Below are 27,684 nucleotides of genomic sequence, written 5' to 3'. Positions count from 1 at the left end.
TAATAACTGCTGGGTTGAGTTGTACACCAGGGGCTTTCTCTGAGATGGCGCTTCAGGGAATGCTGAAGGCCAAGGGACTCCATCAGAAATCACCACCACCAAGTGCTGAGGTAGACATCTAACATGGTCCTTCACTGCAAGTCTGGACGTCAGGCACTCTTGGATCCTCAGCAGCACATCTCACTTTCTAAGTCAAGTCTGCAGCAGGTAGCCTAAGGCTGCTAAAGCCCAAGAACCATCCTGACTATCCCATATAGCAGGATGACCTGTCCCCTGATTGGCACACACAGGAGTCTATATGCCATACTAAAAAGGTTACACATTAAGCTTCAGACCTGACTAACCACCTTAAGAAATACACCATGAAAACAGCCAAAAGTCTAAATTAAAATTAGAATTCTGAGAGTGTCTGAAGCTCACATCAGTGGGATCGGGCCTCTGGTGCTCTGCTCTGCACTCGTGTGTGTGTGTGTGTGTGTGTGTGTGTGTGTGTGTGTGAGCCAAGCTCAGAACTACTTGTACCAGGGATTCAGAATGCAGTCTGGAAGCAAAGGTGTGGGCACCAGAGTAAATATTTCTCACCCTCCAGGGGAAAATATGGAACCCTCTGAAGTTCAGGCCAAACAAGCTTTTCTTGTTTTGGCTAAGAACAACCATTTGAATTCTTCAGATTGTGATCAACTCACAACATTTTAAACTTGATTTCCTAGCATGCTAACTTGCTTAAAATTCACTAATCAAAATATTAGTGGAAAATTAAAAACTCATCTCTAAGCAGGATACACATTATTCTTGAAAAGACGTAAATTCTGTCTTACCTGAATATATAGTTCAAGTACTGCTGGTCAATGTCACTGAAAAATTAAAGAGAGAAAAAGAGAAGAGTCATATAATGAAAAGAATTTTTAAATCTATAAATGGTCATTTTACTGTATTAATAAATTCTACCTCTAAGTTACTAATTTTATAAATTATCAAAGAAGAAGGAGCATTTCATATTCGAGATCAATTCTTGTCTTTGACCTGAAGTTACTTTTTAAATTTAAGTTAATTTTTAAAGCTCATTGAACATGGAGAGCTGGTGCTGACATGGAGCCCTCAGCCCACGTTCTCATCTCTTTGGTGAGGGAAGGGACTCTGAAAACTATGGAAAGAGAAATGTGGACACCAACCCAGACACAAAACCTTTGACCTACAATCTGTCTGTCTGCACAATATGCTAGTGCAATCAATGGTGGCACAAACCGTGGGAACAGCCAACTAATTTCTGATTTGACTTCAGGCCCACTCCACAGAAGGAAGCCATACCCAACACTGCTTGGGTAACCAAGAACCAGAGACTAGATAGTCCTAAGGTAAATACCTAAGGTAAAACCTAAGGTAAAACCAAAGACAACTGGCAGATAGATAGATGGATGGATAGATGATAGAGACAGACAGATAGATGATAGAGATAGCTGACGGATAGACAGATAGATGATAGAGATAGATAGACAGATTGATAACAGAGATAAATAATAGATAGATAGATAGATAGATAGATAGATAGATAGATAGATAGATAGATAGATAGATAGATAGACAGATAAAACTGATTCTTGGTGATATTCTGCTATACTCATAAATCAGTGCCTTGTCCAGTCTTCATCAGAGAGGCTTCCTCCAGCAAGGGATGGGAACAGATCCAGAGAACCACAGCCAGACATTATGCAGAGTTTAAATTGGAGGTCTCTACATACAAATCCCTTCCCTCAGAGCTCGGGGAACTCCATGGAAGAGGTGACAGAACGACTGTAAGAGCTGGAGAGACAGCGACACCAGGAGAACAAGGGCTTCTGAATCAACTAAGCAAGGTGCACATGAGCTCACGGAGACTGAGGCAGCAAGCACAGGACCTACACAGGTCTGCACCAGGTCCTCTGTGTATATAATATATATTACATTAGTAGCTATTGGTGTTTTTATGGGACTTCTGAGAAAATGAATGAGTCTCTGACTCTTGCACCTGCTTTTGGGACTTTTTCCCTCCTGTTGGGTTGCTGTGTCCAACTTCAATATGAAAGTTTTTGATTCATCTTACTATATTTTATTTTGTCATGTTTGGTTATTATCTCTTAGAAGTCTGTTCTATTCTAATAAGAGAGAGAAAGGGAATGGATCCTCCTTTCTCACACAATATATACTAATTATAGTTTCTCCCAGTTTCTCCACACCTCCCCTCTATCTCATATCTCCTTCAATGAAAGAAAGAAGGAAGGAAGGAACAAAGGAAGGGAGGGTGAGAGGGAGAGAGGGAGGGAGGGAGGGAGCGGAGGAGAGAGAGGGAGGGAGGGAGGGAGGGAGGGAGGAGAATTAGAAGCTAAATTACTGACATGGTAAAACTCAGAAGAAAAAAAACAGACAAACTAACCAACTGTTGTGGGATAGTGTACACTATAAAGATTTGTCACTACCCAAGAGATGCCCAATCATACTACAAAAGCATTTGCTCAACTATGTTCATAGCAGCTTTATTTGTAATAGCCAGATCCTGGAAACAACCTAGATGCCCTCCAGTGGAAGAATGGATGAAGAAACTGTGGAATATATACATGTTAGAATACTACTCAGCGGTAAAAAACAATGACATCTTGAATTTTGCCTGCAAATGGATGGAAATAGAAAACACTATTCTAAGTGAGGTAACCTAGACCCAAAAAGATGAACATGGGATGTACTCACTCATAATCGGTTTCTAGCCATAATTAAAGGACATTGAGCCTATAATTCGGGATCCTTGAGAAGATAATAAGGTGAACCCAAAGAAAAACATAGTAATCCTCCTGGATATTGGAAGTAGACACGATCGCCGGGCAAAAATTGGGAACTTGAGGGTGGGGCGAGACGGGGCCAAGGGAAGATGGGGAGAGAAAAGCATGAAGGGGAGAATGGGGGGAGCTCAGAGGAATGGGATGCTTGGGATACAGGAAGGGTGGATATGGGAGCAGAAAAGCATATATCTTAATTAAGGGAGCCATCTGAGGGTTGTCAAGAGACTTGACTCTAGAGGGGATTCCCGGGCTTCCAGGGAGATGCCCCCAGCTAGTTCCTTGGGCAGCTGAGGAGAGGGAGCCGGAAAAGGCCAGATCCTATAGCCATACTGATGAATATCTTGCATATCACCATAGAACCTTCACCTGGCGATGGATGGAGCTAGAGACAGAGCCCCACATTGGAGCACTGGACTGAGCTCCCAAGGTCCTAATGAGGAGCAGAAGGAGAGAGAACATGAGAAAGAAAGTCAGGATCGTGAGGGGTGCGTTCACCCATGGAGACAATGGGACAGAACTAACAGGAGATCACCAACTCCAGTTGGAATGGGACTGATGGAACATGTGACCAAACCTGGGGGGAGTTGGGAGGACCTTGGTTTTAACATAGAGTAGGGAACACTGATGGCTCCTTGGCCTGGAGAGGGAAGGGGGGGTATGGGTGGAGGAGAGGGGAGGGAAGGGGGAGGAGGAGGGGAGGAGATGGAAATTTTTAAATATAAAAAAAAACCATGAAAAAAAAAGATTTGTCACTCATATTGGTTTAATAAAATGCTAATTGGCCAGTAGCCAAGCAGGAAGTATAGGTGGGACAACCAGACTAGAAGAATTCTAGTAAGAAGAAAGGCAAAGAGTCAGTTACCAGGCAGACGCAGAGGAAGCAAGATGAGAATGCCTCACTGAAAAAAAGGTACTAAGCCACATTAAACACAGACAAGAATTATGGGCTAATTTATGTTGTAAGACCTGGTTAATAATAATCCTGAGATAATTGGTCAAACAGTTTACAATTAATATAAGCCTCTATGTGTTTCTTTGGGACTGAACAGCTGCAGGACCAGGCAGGACAGAAACTTCTGCTTACACCCAACACATTTCAGGATCAAACAAAGTATATTCTTATTTCTAGTTAGTTATCCAGGTAAGTAAAGAATGAACCAGTTCCCTCAAACTAGGAGTAATAATAGAATGAAAAAGCCCACTATAGCATTGGACATGCAGGTGACTGTCAAGAAACAGGAATTACAAATTCTAAACCCCTTCCATAATGGGCCCATTCCTTTTGAACACAGTTGCCAGTTTAGTGCTAATGCATACCTCAGCTGGGTCTGTTGCTTCCCACTTATGTGTTAGCTACTTTCAAAGGAGAGTCAGCTATCAACTCTATCAACTGTCTTGAACCGCTGGATGCATTGGCTTTCAGGGCTGGTATCCTTAGCAGATAAAAATCTAGGGCCATGAGATGGCTCAGCTGGTATTGCTATTCTGAGGCCCTTGGTTTGCTCTCTAGGAACTGATGCGAGAAGGAGAAAACTGACTCCCAAAAGCTGTCTTCTCATTGGGTGGTGGTGGCCCACGCCATTAATCCCAGCACTCAGGGGGCAGAGGCAGGCGGATCTATCACTGTGAGTTCAAGGCTAGCCTGGGCTACAAATTAAGTTCCAGGACAGGTTCCAAAGCTACAGAAAAATCCTGTCTCAAAAAAAACCAAACAACAAAAAAACAAGCTGTCTTCTCGCCTACGTACAAACCATGGCATAAACACACCTCACATATGCATACTATACACACAACAGTATTTCTCTTTTAAAATCAAGAATATGTAAATAATTCAAAATTCAGCTAAAAACTTCTATCTCAGTGTATGTTCTAACACTACATGGTACTTAAAGAACCAAGTACTATTCATCCAACCTCAGATTTAAGGGGGCATCATGTACTTTGAGTGGCTTTATTTTTTCTGAGACATGGTTTCTCTATGGAGTCTAGTCAAGCCTTGAACTCTAGATCCTCCAGCTAAAGACAAATTTACAGGTATTCACAACCACACCTGGCTCTGCTGGCTTCCGACTGCAAAAATACTTCATTCATAGAACAGAAGGCAACCCAAGAAATTAAAGTCACAGGGGCAGGGCCTAGGGGCAGGATTCATCCCCTAAGCCTTCTTCTCCGGACCTCCAGGCATCCCCATACCCAGAGGCCAGCTGACCAGTCTCAGGCCCCAGCTCGGTAGAAACAATAATTCTTTCCTTTTACCTAAATTTTAATTTTTTTAAATTTTAAACTCACCAAGACTGTTTCATTGGCTACCTACAATGACTGGGAACTAGGGAGACTTCCAGATATAAAAACTGAGTCAAATTTTAGGGGCAGTGGAATCAATAACACAGAAGTTGTCCTTCTGAGCTAGGTGCAGTCAAGTGGCACCCTGAAAAACTAGAAGTACGGGCATTTCATTAAATTACCACCTAAATGGCTGTCCCTAAAGAGTAAAAGACTTCTTTGCCTCTGCACACATTGCTAAAGGCTGGTGACAATCGGCCCAAGAGGTAAGTGGCCCAATTAGCAACAAGAGATGACTTTGGGGTCATCTGCTCTCCTGCGCCTCTGACTTAGAGGGAAGACTGTATCACATGTGGGTCACATCTCTTTAGACAACCAACTCCCCAGATGTTAAGAGCTCACCTTAACACGCTGGGCTTCTGGGATTTCCGAAGTATTTTGTAGGCCCCTAGAAAACAAGGGATATGAGTCATTGGTGCTTTCTGTTAAAGGAGCTGCCTACACTTCCAGAAAAGCAGAAAATCCACAGGGAAAAGGCAGCTGGGCTCCCCAAAAGAGTGCTGGTCCCTTCTCCCTATGTTGTCAATCCCAAAGATGGGAGGATAAAGACCACTGACCCATGGTCAAATTAATTAAAGCAAGCAATTAACTAAACAAGTTTTTTTATTAGTATATACGGGCTGCCTCCTCCTAAGGAGGGGTTTGAGAGGTCAGCAGCAGACATGAAGAATATAAGGTTTTTATAGCTTAGAGGTAAGGGAGTTCCAATGGGGGATTTGGTGGGCAAATAGGTGGGATTACAGAAACAGAATATAAGTATAACAAGTTACTCATAACAACCTCCAGAAACAGAGACATGATTGCATGGTAGTCATAACAAAGTGGTCATAACAACCTCCAGAAAAAGAGACATGATTTATGGTGGTCATATCAAGGTAGTCATAAAAACCCTTTTGAAAGAAAGGTAGACTTGCTAGATGGTTATAGACAACTTTTTAAAACAAAGACATGATTGCCATTCATGGAACAGGTAGTATAGAACCATTTGTAGCTAAGGTTACAGGTGTGGCATAGTCCAATTCTGGAGAAACAGAGGTTTAATCATAAATAGGAATGAACCTACTTTGTTTTACTATAAATGGCTTTTAAGCCTAAAATGGAGACAGGCTGGTTCATCAATTTCACAGGGAAAGGCCCCAAAAGGGTGCTGGCCCCTTCTCCCTCTTCATACACTGACAGGAAGAAATGAACTGAAGGGTTGCAGGGATACAAATCCCGTGACAAGGTCAGGCACTGCAGTTGCTAGGGAAAGAGTGACCAGGTGGTCCAGGGGATACTGCTAACAGCAAGTTCCACTTCCTTCTCATGATGCCCGTAAAGAAGGAAATCCCTGAAATTTTTGATTGCAACAAAACTGTTGCAGGAGCTTCTTCTGCTCCTTCAGCCAATAGCCGCTGAGATACCAGCCCATTGGGGTGTGGTCTCTCTTTTAAAAAAATGCGGCCACTTCCCTCTGCTCGCTCTCTGGCTTCTGGCTCCGCTTCTGACGACTAGGCTCCCTTCCTGATTGCACAGAGGGCTGTTGTCTGGGAGGGTGATCTGTAAGTTTTTGCCCCTTTAAATAAATAGCCATTCTATTAATCATAGTTCCAAACTGGTGTGGGATTGTTTGTGATTTACGCCTTCACAAAACCAAACAAGATACACTGAACTCATGACTTGAAATAAAATCATATTGTCTTTTAATTTCATTTTTTGTTTGCTACTGGAAGAATTTTAGACATGACGTTATGATTGTCTCTCAGGATGCCTACATGTTCAGAAATGAGTTCCAGATGGGCTACATAGAAGGATTTCCAGTGGTTTAGGTAAAGCAAGCATTCCTTAGGAACTTGTGAAACAGGTTTTCCATCCCAAAAAGGAGTCCTTCCCAGCAGCTACTGAGCTTCCTTAAATCCACATTTGTCCACTCCTGTACTGTGGCACTTTCTCCCTGTCTCAGGCATTTCTCTCTCTCTCTCTCTGTCTCTGTCTCTCTCTCTCTCTCTCTCTCTCTCTCTCTCTCTCTCTCTCTCTCTCTCTCTCTCTCTTTCTTTCTCTCTCTCTCTCTCGGTTATGTTCTTTCTCTCCATAGCTCTACTCTTCTCTCTGCTCTCCAGATTTCCTAGTCCTGGCCATGTCCAACCTGCTGTTTTCCTTCTCTCTGCTGTGGCCCCTTCCAGATGCCTCTGAATAGTTTCTCTCTTACCCACAATAAAACTCTTGCCCCTAATAGAGCGGTTACATCAGTAGTTTCTTTACTGAGTCCCCTTGCATACACTGAGTCTGCCATTTTTACAGAAGAGCAACTAACATTACAAGTAAAACCCAAACCAAGGAGAGAAATTATGTTGGAAATAGAAAAACCTAAAGAGAGGTCCAAAGTAGAAAAAGAAAAATCTGGAAAATTTCCATTTAACTTTAACCTAATATCTTAATTTCCCTATTGTGTAGGGTCACAGCTGAGGATAGGGAACCTGAAATGGCCCTATCCTATAGCCATACTGATGAATATCTTGCATATCACCATAGAACTTTCATCTGGCAATGGATGGAGATAGAGACAGAGACCCACATTGGAGCACTGGACTGAGCTCCCAAGGTCCAAATGAGGTGCAGAAGGAGGTAGAACATGAGCAAGGAAGTCAGGACCACGAGGGGTGCACCCACCCACTGAGACGGTGGGGCTGATCTAATGGGATCTCACCAAGGCCAGCTGGACTGGGACTGAAAAAGCATGGGATAAAACCGGACTCCCTGAACTTGGCAGACAATGAGGGCTGCTGAGAAGCCAAGGGCAATGGCACTGGTTCTTGATCCTATTGCATGTACTGGCTTTGTGGGAGCCTAGCCTGTTTGGATGCTCACCTTCCTAGACCTGGACGGAGTGGGGAGGACCTTGGACTTCCCACAGGGCAGGGAACCCTGACTGCTCTTTGGACTGGAGAGGGAGGGGGAGGGAAATGGGAGGCGGGGAGGAGGTGGAAATTTTTTAATAAATAAATAAATAAAAGGAAAACATGTAGATGCATAGAAACACGATACTTTAAGGAAATAGAGCTAGTGGAAGAAGCCTAAGCTAAGGTTGAGCATTCATAATTGATAATAAGGCTCTGTGTCTTTATTTGAGAGCTGATTGACAGCCCCCCCCAAAAAAGGCCAACTGCAAATGGTGCCCAATGTGGAGCCTGAATTTCCACATAGGGCCTTAGAAAGCTGAAAAAAAGAAAAGGATACAGGAACAGCTCTGAGACTGGATAAGACATAATAAATCTGTTGGTTACAGAGGAAAAAAATGGCTACACAGTAAAGAGCTTAATAACAGTCCTCAACCATTTAAATAAACACTTTTAAAAACTTACCTACACAAAATAAGTGAACTACAGCCCAAGAATATCCATCTGCATCAAACTGTAACACAGAATTAAAAAAGAAAGGAAAAACTAAGTTATAGACGAACAGAAATTTGTACAGCAGGCAGGAGCCAAGTGAAGAGCAAGCCTAAGGCTCCGGAGCAACTTTTCCGGGCCTAGAATCAGCTCATCTCCCCAGACATCTTCCTGGGTTCTCCACTGTCCCCTCTGTCCCCCACCAATGTGTTCAAATGTAAATCTGTGACATCCAAACACCTGTATGGCTGTCATGGTAAAAAATGGAATCTTTCTAGATGGAGACAGGCCATTGTCTCTTCCCTTAAGAGGTAAACTGGTTTGGGTGGGTCCAAGACCTGGCAGGGAACTACCCACAGAAATGCAGGACCACTCTAGGAAAGCTGGCTCACCTTAAAACATGCTAAACAAACAAATGGAATAATTATTCTTTTAAAGACATACTATACTTTTACCTCCCAGCACAGTCCCTACTGGCTGCAATGAGGTTCAGCTGTCTTCCACCTTTCTATCTCAGAATGATGCTGTGCTAGTTTGAATGTAATTGGCCCCATAAGCTCACAGGGAGTGGCATTAATAGAAAGTGTGGCTTGGTTGGAGTTGTGTGGCCTTGTTGGAGGAAATGTGTCACTGTGAGGGTGGGCTTTGAGATCTCCCATGCTCAAACTACTCCCAAAGTCAGAGATCATTTCCTGTTGCCTGCACTCTGCCATGTCCCACCATGATTATAATGGACTGAACCTCTGAACTGTAAGCTGCCACCCCAATTAAATGTTTTCCTTTATAAGAGTTGCCGTGGTCATGGCTCTCTTTACTATGTTAGAAACCCTAACTAAGACAGATGTAATTTTGTTCTTTTTTCTATCTTTCACCAGATACTGGCCAGAACCTACATATGCTTTTTCTGACACTTGGGTTTTCTGATTCTTTCTTTAATGTTCCACTCCTCCTCAACCATGGTGGCTGCCTGCCACCCCCCCCCACCCCCACCCCATTTCTCTCCAGTGTTCTCTGCAGGTGCTGAGATTTAGAGCTTGCTCATCTTGGGGTGGTGCTGTTTTACACTCTGACAAAATTGTCCTCCGGTTTCTGTTTGAGTTCACTCTTCTGTTTTATTAGGAAGACTAAGAAGCTCAAAAGGAAACCCTTATTTCCCAAGTATCATCTGGAGACCATGAAGGAGCTCTCCAAAACTCCAGTGACATCGCAAAAACATCTTCAGTCACATCTACAGTCTCCCAACCCGAAGAACAAAGACATCCCGCATTTTCCCAAGCGTGACTGTTTCCCGTTCAACACAGCCAAGGGACTCCTTCCTTCCTCTGTATGAATTTACTTTGGCAATGCCGGGGAATAGAACCAGGACATTCCACATGGTAGGCGAGCAGTTTCTCACTGCCCTACTTCAACAATGACTTCTTCCTTTTCTGTTTTCTCTGTAAGACTTGACATCATTGAACAGTCCACAGTTTCCTTGTTCTGCTTCTATCTCCTGCTCTGTAGGAGGTAGGGATTAGAACAGGGTACACACACTAATAGTCTGACATAAAGTAAATCCCAGAATAGCCATGCCCCACTCCGAGTTGCCCTGCTTTCTCTCTGCTTATCACCCCTCATTCTTCCGTATTTAAACCTAGTCAGGAGAGGCCTGCTCCCGCATCACAAAGCTCTGGATAAAATTCTAAAATACACATTTACTAGCTTATTTGGAGCACACTCTTTGATCAGAAAATAGGGATTAGGGCTGGAGAGATGGCTCAGTGGTTAAGAGCACTGCTTGCTTTTCCAGAAGTCTTGAGTTCAATTCCCAGCAACCACATGGTGGCTCACAACCGTCTACAATGAAATCTGGTGCCTTCTTCTGGCCTGCAGGCATACATGTAGGCAGAACACTGTATACACAATAGTAAGTAAATAAATATTTATAAAAAAGAAAGAAAATAGTAATTTAAAAGTCCCTACCCTTTCAAAATTGTCGAGATTTTGTGTATGTGTGTACACATGTATATGTGTGCACATGTATACGTATGTAGATCTACAAGCCTATAGGTGCACAGGTGGAGGCCAGAGACAGACAGCAGGTACATTTCTTATTTTTGAAACAGGGTCTCGCTTTAAACCTGAAGCTCACTGACTGGCTAAAAGTCCCTGGGATTCTCCCTGCACTGGGCTTGTGCCCCCACACCCAGCTTCATTTTTCGTTTTTAACTTGGGCACTGGAAATCCAAACTCTGGCCCTCAAGTATTTACCCAAACCCTTGTTGTAAACTCCAAAATAAGACAAAGTATATAAATCATTGTCACAGAGCCCACCATAAGGCAAGTCCCCATAAATGTTAGTTACTGTTAGGGCCCCTGAGCCTCTAAGGTGCTTCCCAGCCTTAATGTCTCCCCATGTCATGATGATCTGCTGCCATGGCCTGTTTCCCTCTCCTTTGCTCTAAACAGCCTCCAGTGTCTGCTGAAACACACTAATGTACATATCCTTTGAGCCAAGCTCAGTGCCTGGCCATTGGTAGAGTCTTGATAACGCCAGGGAAGAAAGGGGGAAAAGATAAGAAAGGAAAACCTAGCAATGAGATGATCACTAGGGCGTCTCTAAGGCCTCCTAAGACAAACAGCCTGGGCCCAGGATGCCAGTGAAAACCACTCTGCAGAGGAAGAAGGAAAATCAACTTTGATTGATTGCCCAAAGCTGGGGTGACTCAGGTGAGGGATCACAGGTTCCCAAGGCTGGTCAGACGGCATGCTGCCTACAGCCGCTGTGTAAGGCCTGGAGAAGGTGGCCATCCTGGTAGCTTCTGACCAGGCTATTGTGGTTCTGAAAGAAAGGCAGAGAACACTGCACGTCCGATGTGAGCTATGAAAGGCTTTGACGGTGCCGTGAGTTCACTCAACTTACCTGGGCGTCCTGGAAGGGAAGGCACCCTGCAGCAGCCACGAGGAAGAGGGCACTGTGAACAAGCAGATAAAACAGGCAATGTCAGCTTTCAACATCAAAGCATGTCTCAGAGAGTGTAGGGTGGGGAGGGGAGACACATGCACCCACTGGAATCTCTGAGACCACCCAGGTGCTCTGACCACCTGAGAGTCCCACTACCTGTACCTCACAGTCACATGCTCTGCTGACAGTCGGGCACTTCCTCCTCTGTGACTCAACTGGCTTGTCCCTAAAGCTCAGTATTCACAGAGTACCTGAAAACTAGAGTTGTCTTACCCCCAAAGTGTTCCTGTTCATCACAGGTCCCCCCAGATACGAAAGAGGCAAACTGGGAATCAGATCACAACCACATCAATTACTAAATGAACGCAGTATGGAAAGTACATTATGTGTTATTCACCACTACTAATAATTGATCTCAAGATCTCTAATAATAGGGCATATCCATCATGTGTGTCTTGACAAGGTGCCCTCAGGACACAGTGTCAAGTCTGTGGTCTTTGAATTGAGCCATGAGGAAATGACACAAAAAACCCAAACTTAGGCCCAGACTGTCACAAATGTGGAGACCAGGCTGGCTGAGAAGGCAGAAGCACTTGTCACCAGACCTGATGAGCCACTCATGGTGGAAGAAAAGAACTAACCCCAGTAAGTTGTCCTTTGACCTTCACACATCACACACGCTTCGGTACAGTCACATGTGTGCACAACACACACACATACACATCACAATCAATAATTGTAGTTTTAAAAACTTAATGGGAAGGCAAGTAAAAAAAGTACAGAAAACGATTGAAGAACTGACCAAGATTAAAAGGATATGCAAGACACATGCCACTCTGGAGCGTAAACTGTTACAAAACACAAACGGGCAAATAAAAGCATCAAAAGGATGCCAGTCTTCTAATGTCACTGGTTATGTCGGGGTGGCTGACATTAGGAGACATACAAAGTATTTAAGAACAGGGTTATGGCTCTACAACTTATTCTCAAGTAGATCAGAAAAATATGAGTAATGAAATACATATTCTTACATACATTAAGTTATATTGTACATATGGGTTCATGTATATATGAGATATATGTGTGTATATGAGATATATATGCATAGTAGTTTAATAAAAATTTATCAATAAAAAATTAAAACTTTAATCTTTATTTCCCAGATAAAAAGTTTTTTAAGAAAAACCTTTTATAATCCTGAAATACAGGTGAGGAGCTACAGAGATGGGATTGGCTTCAAAGTCATCTGGGGGTAAAGCAGTGGGTGGATCTGTAAACTATAGCCACTGAACTGGGAAACATAGAGGCTTGATTATACTATTCTGTCTAATTTCTACTAACTATTGTTTTAAAACATTCTCTTACAAAACCCCAACTCAGCTGAGCAGTGGTGACACATGTCCTTAATCCTAGCACTCCGTGGGCACAGGCAGGCGGATCTCCCAAATCCCAGACCAGCCTGGTCTACAGAGTGAGTTCCAAGACAGCCAGGCTACACAGAGAAACCCTGTGTAGAAAAACAAATAAACAGCAAGGACAAAACCCATAGCCAATCAGAGGTATTTTCAGAACTCTCCTGGCTGCAGGCTTTGTCTAACAATTCTCTCCCCAAAGCACAAGCCAGCTTAGTCTCTGCTCTGGTCATTTTATACAGACAACAACACAGCCCTGGGCACCTTCGCTGCTGACCATTTGTTACATCGGATGACAAGTAAAAGAGGTCAAAGGCATTTTGTACAACGGTGGCATTCAGTACAGATGCTGTCATCTTCACCTGAAAAAATTTTTATTTTATTTTTTGTTTCAGTAATGGGGCCTGACCCCATGGTCTCACACGTGCTAAGCAAGGGCTCCACCCCTGAGCTATACCAGCCCTGCTTTTACTTTTACCATGAGACAGGATCTCACAGCCTTGACAAGCTGACTTTGAACCTGCAATTCTTATGCCTCAGCCTTCTGACAAGTTGGTATTACAGGGTTTCCTATGCCACCATACATGACTTTCAGAAGATTTTTACATATGGCATTATCAAGCATTTTATGCCAATATGTTTTCTATGTACAAAATTCTACATTTTTATAGATCACACATATATACATGTACAAACACACACACCCATGTAACATACAACAACCTGAACAAGTCACAACTCAGTACATGATGCTGACCCACCCCAGTGGTCCTCCTACTGTAACATGTGGCTGTGTACTGTACCCAGACTTGCTGTTAGGGCACTAGGCAGAAGGAGGCCCTGGAGATCCCTCATAGCTAGACCCTACCTTTGGGAAGGTCAGAACAACATAGGCCAGCCTGTGGCCCAGAAGCCTCTGCACTCAGCCTACCCTCCTGACAACCATGGTGAATTTTCAGTGTCCTAGAGGACAATGATGGCAAACAGGAGCGGGGACTGTCAGCAGCTTTCTTGGTCAGCACCGAACAGAACAGGCTGGTTTTAGTGGGAAGGGCTTGAGGGCTCACTCAAGGAGTGGAAGGCCACACAGGGGAGGAGCAGGACGGGGAGTGCACATGCATGCGCAGGCTAGAGGTCATGCCTCAGGAATAATCCACATCACTGGGTTTTTCTTAGATTTATTTTATTCACTTGAGAGCTTTACTTACATATATGTCTGTGCACCAGATGCATGCCTGGCACCTGAGGAAGTGGTGAGCCTCCATGTGGGTGCTGGGAATCAAACCAGGTCCTTTACAAGAACAAGTGCTCTTAACCACTGAGCAAACTCTCAAGCCCAGATCCACTTTGTTTTTTGAAACAGGGTCTCAAAACCATGCCTTTCCCATTGTATCCCACACTGGAATTACAAGGCTTTTAAAATGCAAGCTGGGGATTGATCATGGGCATCGTGCTTGTGTGGTAAGCACTGAGGACTGAGCTAGCCCACCACAACTCCAGTTTTGTTTATTTTTAGATTTTAAGTCATTTCCATATTTTTTATTTGGTTCATCACTACTACTGAGCAATTAGTGAAGTTTTGTGTACTCAGCGTAGAAATAATATGGGTTGGTTTATCCCCTTGGAAGAAAATATTGCATCCTTTTGATCCCAGCACTCGGGAGGTAGAGGCAGGTGGATCTCTGTGAGTTCAAGGCCAGCCTGATCTACATAGTGAGTTGCAAGACAGCCAGACACTACCCAGAGACACCCTATCTCCAAAAAAGAAAATATTGCAAAAAGGAAAAAATAATTTGAAAAATAGGAAACAAAGTACAAATATATGACTGCTGATAAGAAATTCCTCCTTCAACTGTTTCCCAATGAGTTTACATCAGGTTGACTCTTGACATCCTCAGGGGTGTTTCCTTTTAACTTACCTACAGATCTTTGTGGGCGATGTTTTCTGTATGAAAGAGAAAAGACATAAAAGATTAGTCTTTCCGAACTCTTTCACTTCCTTCAACAAAAAAAAATTAGATTAAAAAGCAAATAAATTATTAAACCAATTTTTAGGGGGCTTAAGAGCTCACTGCCAGGGGCTGGAAAGAAGGCTTAGCAGTTAAGAGCTCTGGTGGCTCTTCCAAAGGTCCTGAGTTCGATTCCCAGCATCCACACGGTGACGTATAACTCTCTATAACTGCAGTCCTGTGGGATCCGATGCCTTTTTCTGGGGTGCATACATGCAGACAAAATTTCCATATACATAAAATACATAAGTAAATAAATCTTTTCTCTTTTAAAGAGAGCTTGCTGTCCTAGTGTTTCCTGCTGCTTCCTTTTGCTTGGACAAAGAATGACAGGTGGCTGCAGAGTCCTCTGCCAAAGCAATCTGACCATGGATGCAGTGTTTGCTTATGACCTAGACGATGCCGGTGTCAATTTTCAAATCTTACATACAAATCCAAGGACATGGAGAGAAATCAATGTGAGCTATACCAGAAAAGAAACTAATCTCTAGTTCAACTTCTAGTCTCTGTGTATGTATTCATTTATTTACTGATTTCTAAATATTATTTAAGTGTGTGTGTGAGTGTGTGACTTTACATGCACCACATACACACAGATGCCCACAGAAGCCAGAATTGGAGTTACAAGGTGACTGATTATAAGACACTCAGAGTGGGTGCTGGGAACCAAACGCAGGTCTTCTGCGAAGGCAGAAAGGAGTCAAAACCTCTAAGCCATATCTCCTGTCAGAGCTAATGGTTTTGGGAAGAGGACTAGTCTTGTTATATCTCCCAGACTGTCCTTGAACTCCTAAACTCAGCCGATCCTGCCTCAGCCTCCTGTGTAGCAGAAACTCCACGCAAGCATCATTGTGCACAGCTACTCCTGTGTCTCCCTAAAGATCTGACTCACCCGGCTCTGACTGAGCAATGTTAGACATTCGCTGGTCCAACAGAAATTCTGGAAACAGAAATGGGGATAAGGAGCATTTATCTCACTCTCAGAGAGAAGGAAGAAACAGCAGATTGGGAGAATATAAACCTGGCACTTAAAGTGCCTTGAAATGAGGAACTTCTAACCTGGAATCTCTCCACCTTTTTAATCAGGTCAAGTAAAATTAACCCGTGGCACAGAAGTTTCAGCAGAGTCCCACAGATTTTTCTGCTTTATGATGAAATAGGAGGAAGAATGACAGCTTAAATCTTCAGGATCATTTTAGTATCTGGGACAAGCTACAACTTCTGATGCCTGTTCAGATCGTGTGTTGCTTGGAACAGTGCTGCAGAGAGGCACGGAGACACACCCCTGTCATCCCAGCTCGAGAGAGGGAGAGAGAGAGCACACACTGACAAAAGAAAAATGTGTCTGCTCTTCAGGATACATTAAGTTTTCACGTGCTGGTAAGTGATCACAGTTTTGTTCTTTTAATAAGCAGCTTCTTTCTATTCGAGAACAAAGCTATGACTTGTATCTTTGGGGTCTTTTGAACAAGCATGGCGAGCATGGGCAAGCATGGCTGTGCTGCCCCCTAGTGGGTAGAGTGCCTGGGCTTATAAGACCTGCATCTTGGATCTTGTTATTGTAAAATGTGATATCTTTCAAGCTATATTAGAAGCTAAAGATAGTGGAGCCCTCACAAGTCTGGCTAAAAGCAAGCACGGAGGGTACGGGTTTTGGGGCCAGTCTACCTTTGCTAAGAATAACTTGTCTTCCCAGCAACCACTGCAGGGTTTACGACACAGAGCAATCCAGTTCCTAACAGGTCAGCCTCTTAGGTTTTTTTTTTTTTATTATTATTAAATTAACTCCCCTCACCCCATTTTACCTAGTCTGGGCTTTGTTTCTTTCAGTACAGGGTATCATGTATCCCAGGTTGGCTTTGAACTCACTCACCTTCCAGTGCTGGGATTCAGGAGTATACCACCACACTCAATTATTTTGTTTTCATGAGACACATTCTGTATCTCAGACTGGCCTGGAACTCATTATGTAGCTCAGGCTGATCTTGAACTCAAAGTAACCTTCCTGCCTCAGCCTCCTGAGAACTGGGGTTACAGGTATAAGCTACCATGCCCAGATCTTTTTTAAATCTCACCCCTTTCAGACAGATTGAAGAGGCTGGGAAACACAGTGATAACACAATAGAAGCTCATTACATGGCTCCATTCCCCCAGGGCTCTGAGAACAACTTGGTCATTAATGTAAGGCATTCTCATTTTCAGGGCCTTGCTCCAGAAATAAGTGCTCCCAGTATCTCAGGGTTTGGGGTTACAAAATGCACTCCTCGGAAGTCCTATCTCAGATGAGTATGGTAGCACAGGCGTATAGCTTCAGATCCTGGGAGACTGAGACAGGAGAGCTGTAAGGTCAAGGCCAGCCAGAACTACACAGTGAGAAAGACCCCAGTTCCGAAGAGAAATGGTCACATGACAACAATTACAATAAAATATAATCCAGATATCACTGTGGATAGTCTAATTTCCTGCAAGCACTGACCCGAGTGTGCCGGGCTTTACCTGTATTGTCTAGTGTATTTATGGGTCGACAGACAAGGCGTGAAGGAAATTAGGGAAGAGGTTGTCCAAGGTCTTGGGGTTTGGGCTCCACATTCTGGTTCTGTACCCAACCCTTTAATGGCACAGCCTGCCTGCCAGTTCTTCAGTGATAACATCCCTGACCTTTAGCCACCAGCCTTCAATGGCTTCCTCTGCCTACCTGAAGTGTAGAAAACCCCTGCCATCCCATGTAGCTCACTGGAAAGGCTTCCCTGTGGTCCACACACGGCTGCAGCCCACATATGATCCTCGGGGCATCGGAGCCCATGTGTTAACGTCAGCTCTTCCCGACTCAACTCCAAGCTTCACAACAGTCGTGAATGCACTTTCCTCTCTCAACTTTAGGCCTGGCAGAACGTTTGTTTAGTACAAACATCACACAATGAAAAGCAAGCCAACAGAGGCAGTATTCTAACACACCGGGCCATGAGGCTAATCCCACAAGCCACCATCCCCTTCCAGCCAGATCCTGCAGTGGGAGGGGCGGCACGACAGAGAGAGAACACACAGAATGAGCTGTGGGTGGTGGGAAACGAACTGCAGGCTCTACACCAAGTGAACTCTCACAATCTGGGACTGATACCAGGAGGAGTCAGTTTACTCTCTAGAGTTTATATATAACGGTAAAGCCAACTCTCCTCATAATTTCTGACATTTATTATTAGTGGGGCACATCAGCAGGTCTGGGGACAGCTTATGGCAGTCAGTTCTCTTACACTGTGTGGGTTCCAAGACTCAGACTTGGTTATACAGCTTGGAGGCAGCCCTTACCCAAAGGGACACCTCAGTGGCCCTGACTGTAACATCTGACAGTGCGTGAGGGAGAGAGCGCTGTGTCCATCACAGAAAGATACCCTTCCAGGTTCTCAGCTGTAATGACGTAAGAGCATATCACACAAGGAGGTGTCACAGGCGGCATTTCAGGTCCTGGGCTACAGAGTGAGACCTTGTCTCCAGGATACCAGATCTGTTGGTACAGACCTGGAGTCCCAGAACTGTGGAGGCAGACACACAAGGATCAAGAGTTCAAGGCCAAGTGCTGAGGAGGCAGAGGCAGGGAGAGCTCTGTGGTCCAAGCCCAGCATCAGTCTACATGGTGAGCTCCAGACTAGGTAGAGCTACAAAATAAGGCTCTGACTCAAAAAAAATCAAAACAAACAAACGGAAATCCAGAAATCTTCATCTCAAAGAAGATTTTAATGACAAAGTGCTAAGAAACCACCTACATGTGAGCAAACAGGGACTGGCTCACACATACTCATCCAACATGGGGCGGCAACAGCAGGAGGGTGTCTGAGACTTGATAGATGAAAAAGCCATTGTGTCAGTACATCTATATATGTGCAAGGAAAATGTCTGTAAAAATACAGGCTTTTCTGGCGTTTGTCCTTTGCATTTCCTAGAGCTGCTTATATCTTATTACCTTTACTATGGAAAGAGGTTGTGGGTTTTCTGAGAGACAGGGTCTCGCACATCCTGCATAGCGAGGTATGACCTTGACCTTCTGATCCACTTAACAAATGCCAGGACCACAGACACATGCCACCACACCCAGGGCTTCACACAGCTAGGTGAGGACACTGCCAGCTGAGTTATGTCCCCAGCCAAAGGTTTGTGACTAAAATTCTCACCCACTTGCTTGCTTAGCCATCTGATCAGAACTGGTGCTAGCCAAGTGTGTTGTACACACCTCAGGGTTAGAGTTTCAAGGTCATCCTCAGCTACATGGTGAGTTAAAGGTTTGAAATAGCCTGGGCTAAATGATACCCTGTCTCAAAGAAAGAAATGGCTTGTTAGTTTGTGTGACTAATGAAATAGTTAAAGACTCTAAATATTCGGTGATTCCTAGTCACTGTCACTAAACCTTTCAGCCAGAAGCTTGATGCTAATTTGTAAGTAAAGAAGGGTCTCCCTGAGGTCAAAAAAATCCTGGGCTTACTCTCTCACTTGACTTGATTTCTACCCCTCATCTGTAGAATCTTCTGTAGAAGTAGAACTCTGTCGGGGTACAGGCCTTCATTTCTAAACTCATGGCTTAAAAACCTGAGTGATGTGATTCAGCCCGCACCCCAAAAAAAGCTGAACTTAAACCGCAGAAACCCTGGGGCTTGCTCCTGGGGTATAAAGAGGTTTATCATAGGGCTCAGCTCTGAGGGAGATGAGTCAAAGGAAGTCAATTAGGGATGCAGAGAAAATAATGCCCTGTAACCAAACAAAACACACACACACACACACACACACACACACACACACAAGAAGGGACTGGCAATTCCATTTTACAGTTCTATAATCCAGAGCCTGAGGCGAGAGTTTTTGCAGCCAGTCATTGCTATATAGTGGAACTCTATCTCAGCAACAACAAAAGGATGCCACATAAAATTTCACCTTATTCTATGTATTCGAAGAAAGTCATAGCCTCTAATTCTAAATTTAAAATGGGGTGTTGTGGGGAGAGCATGTGTGAGAACTGAGGAGATATGGAAATCACAGTGATGTGTGCGGTAAAATGTCAGAGAGGTGTCCCCCAGGTCCAAGGAGGAAAGCTGGAAATGCTAAGAGGTAGTCACTCCCTCACTCTGCTCTAGGACAGCCTCAGAAGAACGGATGCAGGCCCTGCCTGGCTGTCCTGGGAACTTGCACACCGAGTTCCCACTCATTAGTCCTCAGCCAGCTACCCTGAGACACAGACAAAGACCTAGGAGTGACCATAGCACGGGAGTGTGGAGGGAGCAGATGTGGGTAGTAGAAGGGTCTCCGAGATTCGGACTCGGGTGATGATCCCCAAGTGAGAGTCAGGTCAGGCCTGGAGAAGTAGCTGACAGCTTTGCACTTCAGGTCTTGGGTCCACGAGAGGACAGCAGGTCAGCTCTGCTGGGGCTCTGAGCTCATGGACAGAAGGTGGCTGGGGCAGAGGTATGGGCATGAGGACAGAAGGCCCTGAGACACTGCCCTAGAAAACCATAAAAAAGCATATGAAGGATGAGGAAGAGGCAAGGTCATGAGGGAAAGCCCAAGGCTCAAAAGAGAACCAGGACGGAAGGGTCATTAAGGCCAAGGAGGCCAGAGAGTCCAGAAAAGCAAACAGGTTGACAAACAGCACATACCCCCAGTGAAGAGTCAGCTGGCCAGTGGCCCCTGACCTCAGTAGCCAGAGCGATGGATGCCTGGGTAGAGCGGAGTGAAGCAGGAACAGCTGAAGGTGAGGGAAACAAGAAATCCTAGAAAATGCTGGGTCTCACTACTACTAAGGCCCGTGGCCAAGAAGAGATGGGTAAGGTGGGCAGAGCTGGAGGGGACAAAGGGGCTTGTCAGGCTTCCTGATTGGCTGGTCCAGGGCTGGGTTAAAGTAAGTCAGTCTCCCTGGGCTGACTCCACCTCGTGGGTATGAGACTATACCTCATCATGAGTAAATACCGAGTGTGTGCACAGGTGGGAAGAAACAAGGTGCCAAAGTGACACTAGGGAGAGGAGGGGAACTGACAGCACCTCCTCCAGTGAGTAGGTGGGATGGCAGGGAGACTGGGTGTGGCAAGGACACTTCTCTCTTTCATGCACATGTCTCAAGTAGCCAGCTAGCTTCTCTAAAGTTCAGAAGTTCAAAACATGATAGCAAACCAAATGAGCAGATGTCAGAAAAAAGAAACTCCTGAGAGAGGGACCAGATTAAAGTCATTGCTGTTGCTACAAACAATCACAGGGACCTATTATGTGCCAACAAGGTCAGGAAACACTCAATCCTATTAATGCTATTGTGTTCTCTCTATGATCCCAAAGTTGAGTGTCATTGGTGTGGCCTTTCACAGAGTCCCCAAAATGAAGGACCTATTTCAGGGGACACTGTTATAGCAGGCAAAAATCTAGGGAGCTGAGGGAAGTAGATCCTCAAGAAGAAGCTTAAAACGTTCAAAGTTAATATTCTAGCAAATGATCCTCGAACTGCCATTGTCTAGTCAAAGGCACTTACCATGCAGGTCTAACAAGCTGTGTTCAAGGCCCAGGACCACAGAATGTGAAAGCACAGAACCAAGTCCACAAAACTGTCCTCTGATCTTCATGTGTGCCCCCACCACACACACGCACACACGCACCAGAAAAGGTTGGGGGACTGTAGCTCAAAGGTAGGGTGCTTGGAGAGCGTGCATGAAGCCCTGGGTTCCATCCTCCAGCACCACAGACACAGATATGGTGGAACAGATGCACAGCCCTTAGCTACAGAGCAAGTTACAGGCTAGCCTGAGGTACATGAGAAGGGCATCCTGGGCACCAAACTAACCACAGAGTCAACGCATAAAGTGATGACAGATATTCCTAGCTGTGTCTCTATGACCCAAAGCTAACAAAGCCAAACTCACAGTAACAAACACAGTTAGCCATCTCCTATCCTGAGTTTGGGACTGCATGGGGCAACCTTCAGACTGCATAGTTAAAACCAACAGTAATGGTTTGTATAGTCATTTTTTAACGTCATTGGCCTGAGGAGGTAAAATGTGATTTCTGTGCCCAAGGCTCATGTCACGGGGCAGAAGGAAACGTCCCTTCGCTTGTCAACAGAAGCCCCGATGGGCAAAGGCTCAGTGGGACTGACCGCTCCTTCACTCACCTCCCTGGTCCTCCTGCATTGCCTTGCCCTTCGTGGTTCTGGCTTCTCCTAACTGTTCCTCTTTTTATTACTGCTTGCTTATCTTTCTTCTGGTCCCTTAGTCTTTTTGTCTGGGAAGATGCTCCAACACAGGCATCCCTGACTGTAGCTGTATTCATTCAAAGACTCGGGTGATCTTCTAGTTCCTTACAGTGTCAGATAAGGTTAGGCCTTGAAAGAAGAGTCAGTCTCCGCGAGTGGGCAAAGGCCAGCACCTTGTACGACACTCAGTTGTGGGCTTCCTTGTGCTGTTGTGACCAGCTACAAGTGAGTGATTACCCTCACTAAATTCTGTGTCCTGAAGGTTTGGTTCTTCCCTGGCCTGGAGTCCAGTTGTACTGCCCATCATCAAGCCAGCTGGGTCCCCTGAATCAGTGACCACTGCCAAGCAGTCTTCACTGGAACTGGTGGGAAAAAAGGGCATACATTTGGGCCATGTGCTAGCTGGTTTTAATGTCAATTTAACCCAAGCTAAGGGAACCTCCATTGAGAAGAAGCCTCCACAAGATTGGGCTTCAGGCAAGCCTATAGGGCATTTTCATAATTAGTGATTGATGGGAGAGGGCCCAGCCCACTGTGGGTGGAGCTACCCCTGGGCTGGTGGTCCTGAGTTCTCTAAGAAAGCATGCAGAGTAAGCCAGGGAGGCAAGCCAGTGAGCAGCACCCCTCCACGGCCTCTGCATCAGCTCTGCCTCCAGGTTCCTGCCCTCGCTACTGCCCTCACTTCCAGTTGCTTTTGGTGTTTCATCAGAGCAACAGTAACCCTAACTAGGACAGGCTACTGAGTGAAAAGCGGGTCTCCGACGTTTAAAGTAAGGGCTGTGAAATATTTTTTAAGGCAGTTTGCTTATTTACCTCTTTCCAGACACACTTCTGGTACCCGCAGATGAGAACTTCAGCTACATTATGCAAAATGAAAAACACAGGAACAGCCTGAAAGCAAACAGAATAGCAAGCATCAAAATATATTCTCCCATCTTTCAGTTACTTGACTTTTGTTTAAAAATAAGATGTGTGGGAACATGCAGCATTCAGTCTCTCCAGCAAAGAATCTTCTAGGCTAGCACTTTGCTGAAGTATTCTTCATTTTTCCAAGATTTATTTATTCTATGAGTAGGTTTTCTGCATGCATCTTTGTGTACCATGTGTAGGCATGGCTAGTGGGAGCCAGAAGGTACCAGATTCACTGAAACTGGAGTTACAGAAGTGGGGGCCACTATACTGGTGCTAACAACCGTGCCTGGGTTCTCTTCAAGAGCAGTAAGTGCTCTTAACCACTGTGTTGTCTCTCTAGCCCTTGAAGTAATTTTGGTGGGATGTCAAGGTTCCTCTTCTATGGGATTTTCATCCTCAGTCTTAAGTACCTCCTCTGTATCGTGCACCATGCCAGGTGCAGGGCACAAATCCCAGAAGCATGGTGGACACACTGTCCCCAGCATGCAGGAGCTCAGGTGGCATATCCTGCAAGACACAGCTAGCCCAGCGAGGGAAGATTAAGCCTTCATGGTGGAAACAAGGTCTTAAAACACAGAAGTGGGCAACTTTATCATGTGATAGAGTGACCTGGAGCTGATCAAGCTAGGAATTTTTAAATAAGTCTTTTTGATTAGCTGATGACAAAGAAGTGACCATGGCTTTTGGTTTCTTGACTATGAATCCAGAAATGAGATTAAGTTTGGGGTTGAGAATTTGGAACTTAGGAGTTGAACTAAGGACCCAGAGCTGCAACAGGACCTGTCTGTAGGCATAAAACTGATTCCAAGCACACAGATAACTAGCACATGATTAACAGCTCCAAGTTGCCCCAGGATTGTTTATTTTGGAGGCAGGATCTTGCTATACAGCCCAGGCTGGCCTCCTAGTGCTGAGATTACAAGCACGCAGCTCAACACCCAGTGCGCCAACAGTCAGCAATTGTGGACTTTGCATTTTCCTTAACCCTCTTCCAAAGCAAATGACACTGTAGCTATGAGCCTCACAGACAAGGCGGACAAAGTCTCTGAGACTTCCAGGCAAGCTGCTCTGCTGTGACATTTAAATCCCAACAGGGATGTAAATCCCAGTGAGCCTGCCGCTGTCCAAGTTCAACAGGACTAGCATGAACCAGATCCTGGCAGCTAGTTAGAGGTGTGCCTTATCCTTGTGGTTCTAGCACTCAGGAGGCTAAGGCAGGAGGATCACTGCTGGTTCAAGACCAGCCTGGGATACAGAGTGAGATGCTGTGACAAAAATAAATAAATAAAGCAAATCCTGGCAGCAATAAAACTGCTAAGCTCTAAAACGGGTGAGCTCTAACCAAAGCTATGCTATTTTAAAGGGGGTATCACTGATTCTTCTTTAAGTTTTAAATCTAAGTTTCTCAAACCATTTTTCCTACTGAAAAGCTAACAAAGACAGCCCACAGAAGACCAGCTAAACTGTATCTCCAGGGCAGATATCAACCAAAAGCAATATCAAGACATCGTGCTGATTGGCTCTGCTGCCCTTCCTTGGCCTCACTCGAAACCCTGCTGCTGCCCAATGCCTTGGGAACACTAAAGCATTTTCCCCCGTTGCTGGGTCCAAGTATCTGACAAAGAGAAACTTAAGAGAGTACGGTTAATTTGTGATTATTCTCAAGCTTCCTGGGATACAATTTTGAAGTCTCAGAAAAATTTCCCATAGAAAACCCTGGTCCTGACCACAGGCATGGCCTTTGGTCAGTCTACAGAGGTATAGATGACCCTAAGTCAAGCACACTCCTGGGTTAGCTTCTCCTTATTAGTATTATTACATATTAGTTATTTCTGTGCATGGGGGGAGTGGGTGAGTGTATAACCTCACGAAGAGATCAAAGGACAGCCTACAGGAGATAATTCTCTCTCCACCAAGCAGGACCCATGGATTGAACTCTGATCCTTAGCCTGTAAGAGTTAATTCTCTCTCCACCAAGCAGGTCCCAGGGATTAAATTCGGATACTTAGCCTACAGGAGTTAATTCTAACCCCACCAAGTGGGTCCCAGGGATTGAACTCAGTTCTTTAGCCTACAGGAGTTAATTCTCTCCCCACCAAGCAAGTCCCAAGGATTGAACTCAGATTCTCAGCCTACAGCAGCTAATTCTCTCTCCACCAAGCGGGTCCCAGGGATTGAACTCTGGTCCTCAGGAGGTAATTTTCTTTCTCCACCAACTAGGGTCCTCAGGTTTATTGGCAGGCACATCTACCTGCTGAGGCATCTCACTGGCTCCCTACGTTAGCTTCTTAATTTCTGTAAAAGAGTGGTAGTCCTATTTCTTCTCTTTAGATGATTTTTAAGTATGCAGATATGTCCTTAATGTGTTATATAAAACAATTGCATGCAGGCAGGCCCTCTCCATAGAAAGCAACCTTGAAGATACTTGTTTTTTAAGAGTGCATCTTAACTGTGGCCCAGGTCATCTTGTAATTCACTATATATCCCAGAATGGCTTTAAATCTTGGCAATCCTGCCTTGACCTCTTACACGTTAGAACTGCAGGTATGTGCAGCTACACCTGGTAATTTTTAGTTTTTTTTCATGGACCACCACACTGTTCTGCACAGCAGCCACACTGTTCTGCACAGCAGCCGCACTGTTCTGCACAGCAGCCGCACTGTTCTGCACAGCAGCCGCACTGTTCTGCACAGCAGCCGCACTGTTCTGCACAGCAGCCGCACTGTTCTGCACAGCAGCCGCACTGTTCTGCACAGCAGCCGCACTGTTCTGCACAGCAGCCGCACTGTTCCCAGTTTCTGACAGCAATGCCCGAGCATCCAGATTTCACCACATCCTTACCAGCACTTGTGGTTGGCAACAGTCACCCTGGTGGCAATGAAGCAGGGTCACCAAGAGTTAGTATCTGCACTGTCCTTTTTCTTCACACAAACTATACTGAACATCTGTGGGTGTTTTCCCTGCATATATGTCTGTGGACAAGTGCATGTCTGGTGCCTACAGAGAACAAGTGTCTACGGGGCGCTCGGCCACACACGGCACAGAACTTGGGGCCATCACTGAAGGAGCCCGAGGCCAGTGAAGACTGAATGGAAAGAGTGTCCACGGGAGCTGCCACTGATGCATACGTCGGACATGTCCGTGCACCTCTGTCATCCCAGCACTCAGGAGGGGTTGGCAGGAGAATGAGAAGTTCAAGGTCATCCTCAGCTACCCAGAGTTTGAGCCTGGGGCAGATGAAATAAAAAGATAACAATGACAACAAACAACTCTGGGATGCTCTCTTCTCTTCTAAGCTCTACAGAATCAGTCAACTGTAGTGTGGTGTGGGGAACCCACAAAGAACTCTCCCACGGGGCCCTGCAAAGCTGACTCAGCTCCCGGATGCCATACATCAGACAGCTTCAAGGCTTTGTCAGATCTACTCAAAAGTGTTTCATATAACAATACACCCACGAATTTTAACTGCACACATCCCCAATTCTTCATGGATTCATTAACTGGCAGGTTGGCAGCAGAATTGTGAGGGCTGTTCTCCATTCAACACAAACTGTCTGAGTGCCCGGTGTTTATCCACCCGAGGAATGTCTATGCAGCAACGGAAAAGCAAAGAACTGAAAAGATGCTGGGCTGAATTCTCTCACTGAACAACAGGTATCTCTTCCTCACTGTCCTCCCACTTCCAGTGGGTACACGGAGTGGGAGTTCTTTCTCTAACAGATCTGAATCGAGCAGCTTATCTTTGCCTGTTAGACAAGGCCACATATGCTCTAGGTTAGTCCACTCAACTGTTAGGCTCAGGAACTCACATGAAAACGGAAGTCAATTGGTTAAATTAGACTGTAAATCAACTTCTTCAAAAAGTTCTGTTGTAAACCACAAGACAGCTCAAATGAATGGTGTATTTTAGGGCTGAAGCTGATGTAAACCCTGTAACCAAGATCAAGCTAAAGACAGGCTTGCCCAAAATTATCTTCCTGAAGCACCGTTCTAAAGTGCAGAGCCCTAACTGCTGAGAACAGACTGAATGAGCATTTAAGGTAGGTTTTCTGAGGGATTTTAGCTATGTTATATGAGTCCCTTGTTAAGTAAGGTGCCTGAACCTGAGAGCAGCCGCACCCTCTTCTTAGTCTGGCCACCTCACTGCAGACTGCGCCCTGAGCCTCTGTCTCCTCCCGTCAGTGCTCCATGCTTCTTCGGATGCAGTGGGAGATGGCAAAGCTAAGGTCCGTGGCAGACTAGGAAACACGGCCACACTCTCCCAGCAAGTCTGCAGAACAGCCATGGGCAGTGACCACAAGCATCCAATCTAAGTGAAGTCTGGGACTCAGATAAGAGCCATGAGGAAGACAGTCTCCTTATGAACTGAGAGGAGGTGAGGCTGAGGTGATTGGCACTGACACTGGACAGATACCCTGTAGAAGTGTAAGACAGACAAACTGGATTTTCTGGGTATGTCACTCCCTCTGGATCTAGCCAGGCCTGAAGTGAGTCTCCATCCTAAAACTTACTTACATGAACCAGTACCCTTCCTTACTGCCTAGACTAGAATGGGCTTTCGAACAAAGTAAGAAGACTCTACATAATCAGACTCCATGGCACACACTTGTACTCACACAGATTCTAAGTGGCCAGGCTCCGTGGCACACTCTTGTACTCACATAGATTCT

At 45.1% G+C, this 27,684-nt stretch overlaps 1 protein-coding gene across 1 annotated transcript in view; it reads right to left on the bottom strand.

Annotated features, from left to right (window-relative positions):
• Tmem241 (transmembrane protein 241) overlaps positions 1-27,684 on the bottom strand; it is a 141,864-nt gene that overhangs the window by 97,994 nt on the left and 16,186 nt on the right. Inside the window, exons 7-12 of the mRNA XM_042055151.1 lie at positions 22,916-22,993; positions 14,797-14,822; positions 11,424-11,475; positions 8,495-8,543; positions 5,496-5,541; positions 819-854 (exon numbers count right to left, since the gene is read on the bottom strand). Of these exons, the coding sequence (XP_041911085.1) occupies positions 819-854; positions 5,496-5,541; positions 8,495-8,543; positions 11,424-11,475; positions 14,797-14,822; positions 22,916-22,993 (287 nt within the window). The remainder of the gene's footprint in view (positions 1-818; positions 855-5,495; positions 5,542-8,494; positions 8,544-11,423; positions 11,476-14,796; positions 14,823-22,915; positions 22,994-27,684) is intronic.

The sequence above is a fragment of the Arvicola amphibius genome, chromosome 5, assembly GCF_903992535.2.
Source record: "Arvicola amphibius chromosome 5, mArvAmp1.2, whole genome shotgun sequence".
Classification (NCBI taxonomy): Eukaryota; Metazoa; Chordata; class Mammalia; order Rodentia; family Cricetidae; genus Arvicola; species Arvicola amphibius.
The sequence above is the reverse complement of the archived record's forward strand: the minus strand, read 5'-3'. Positions and strand labels throughout refer to the sequence as shown.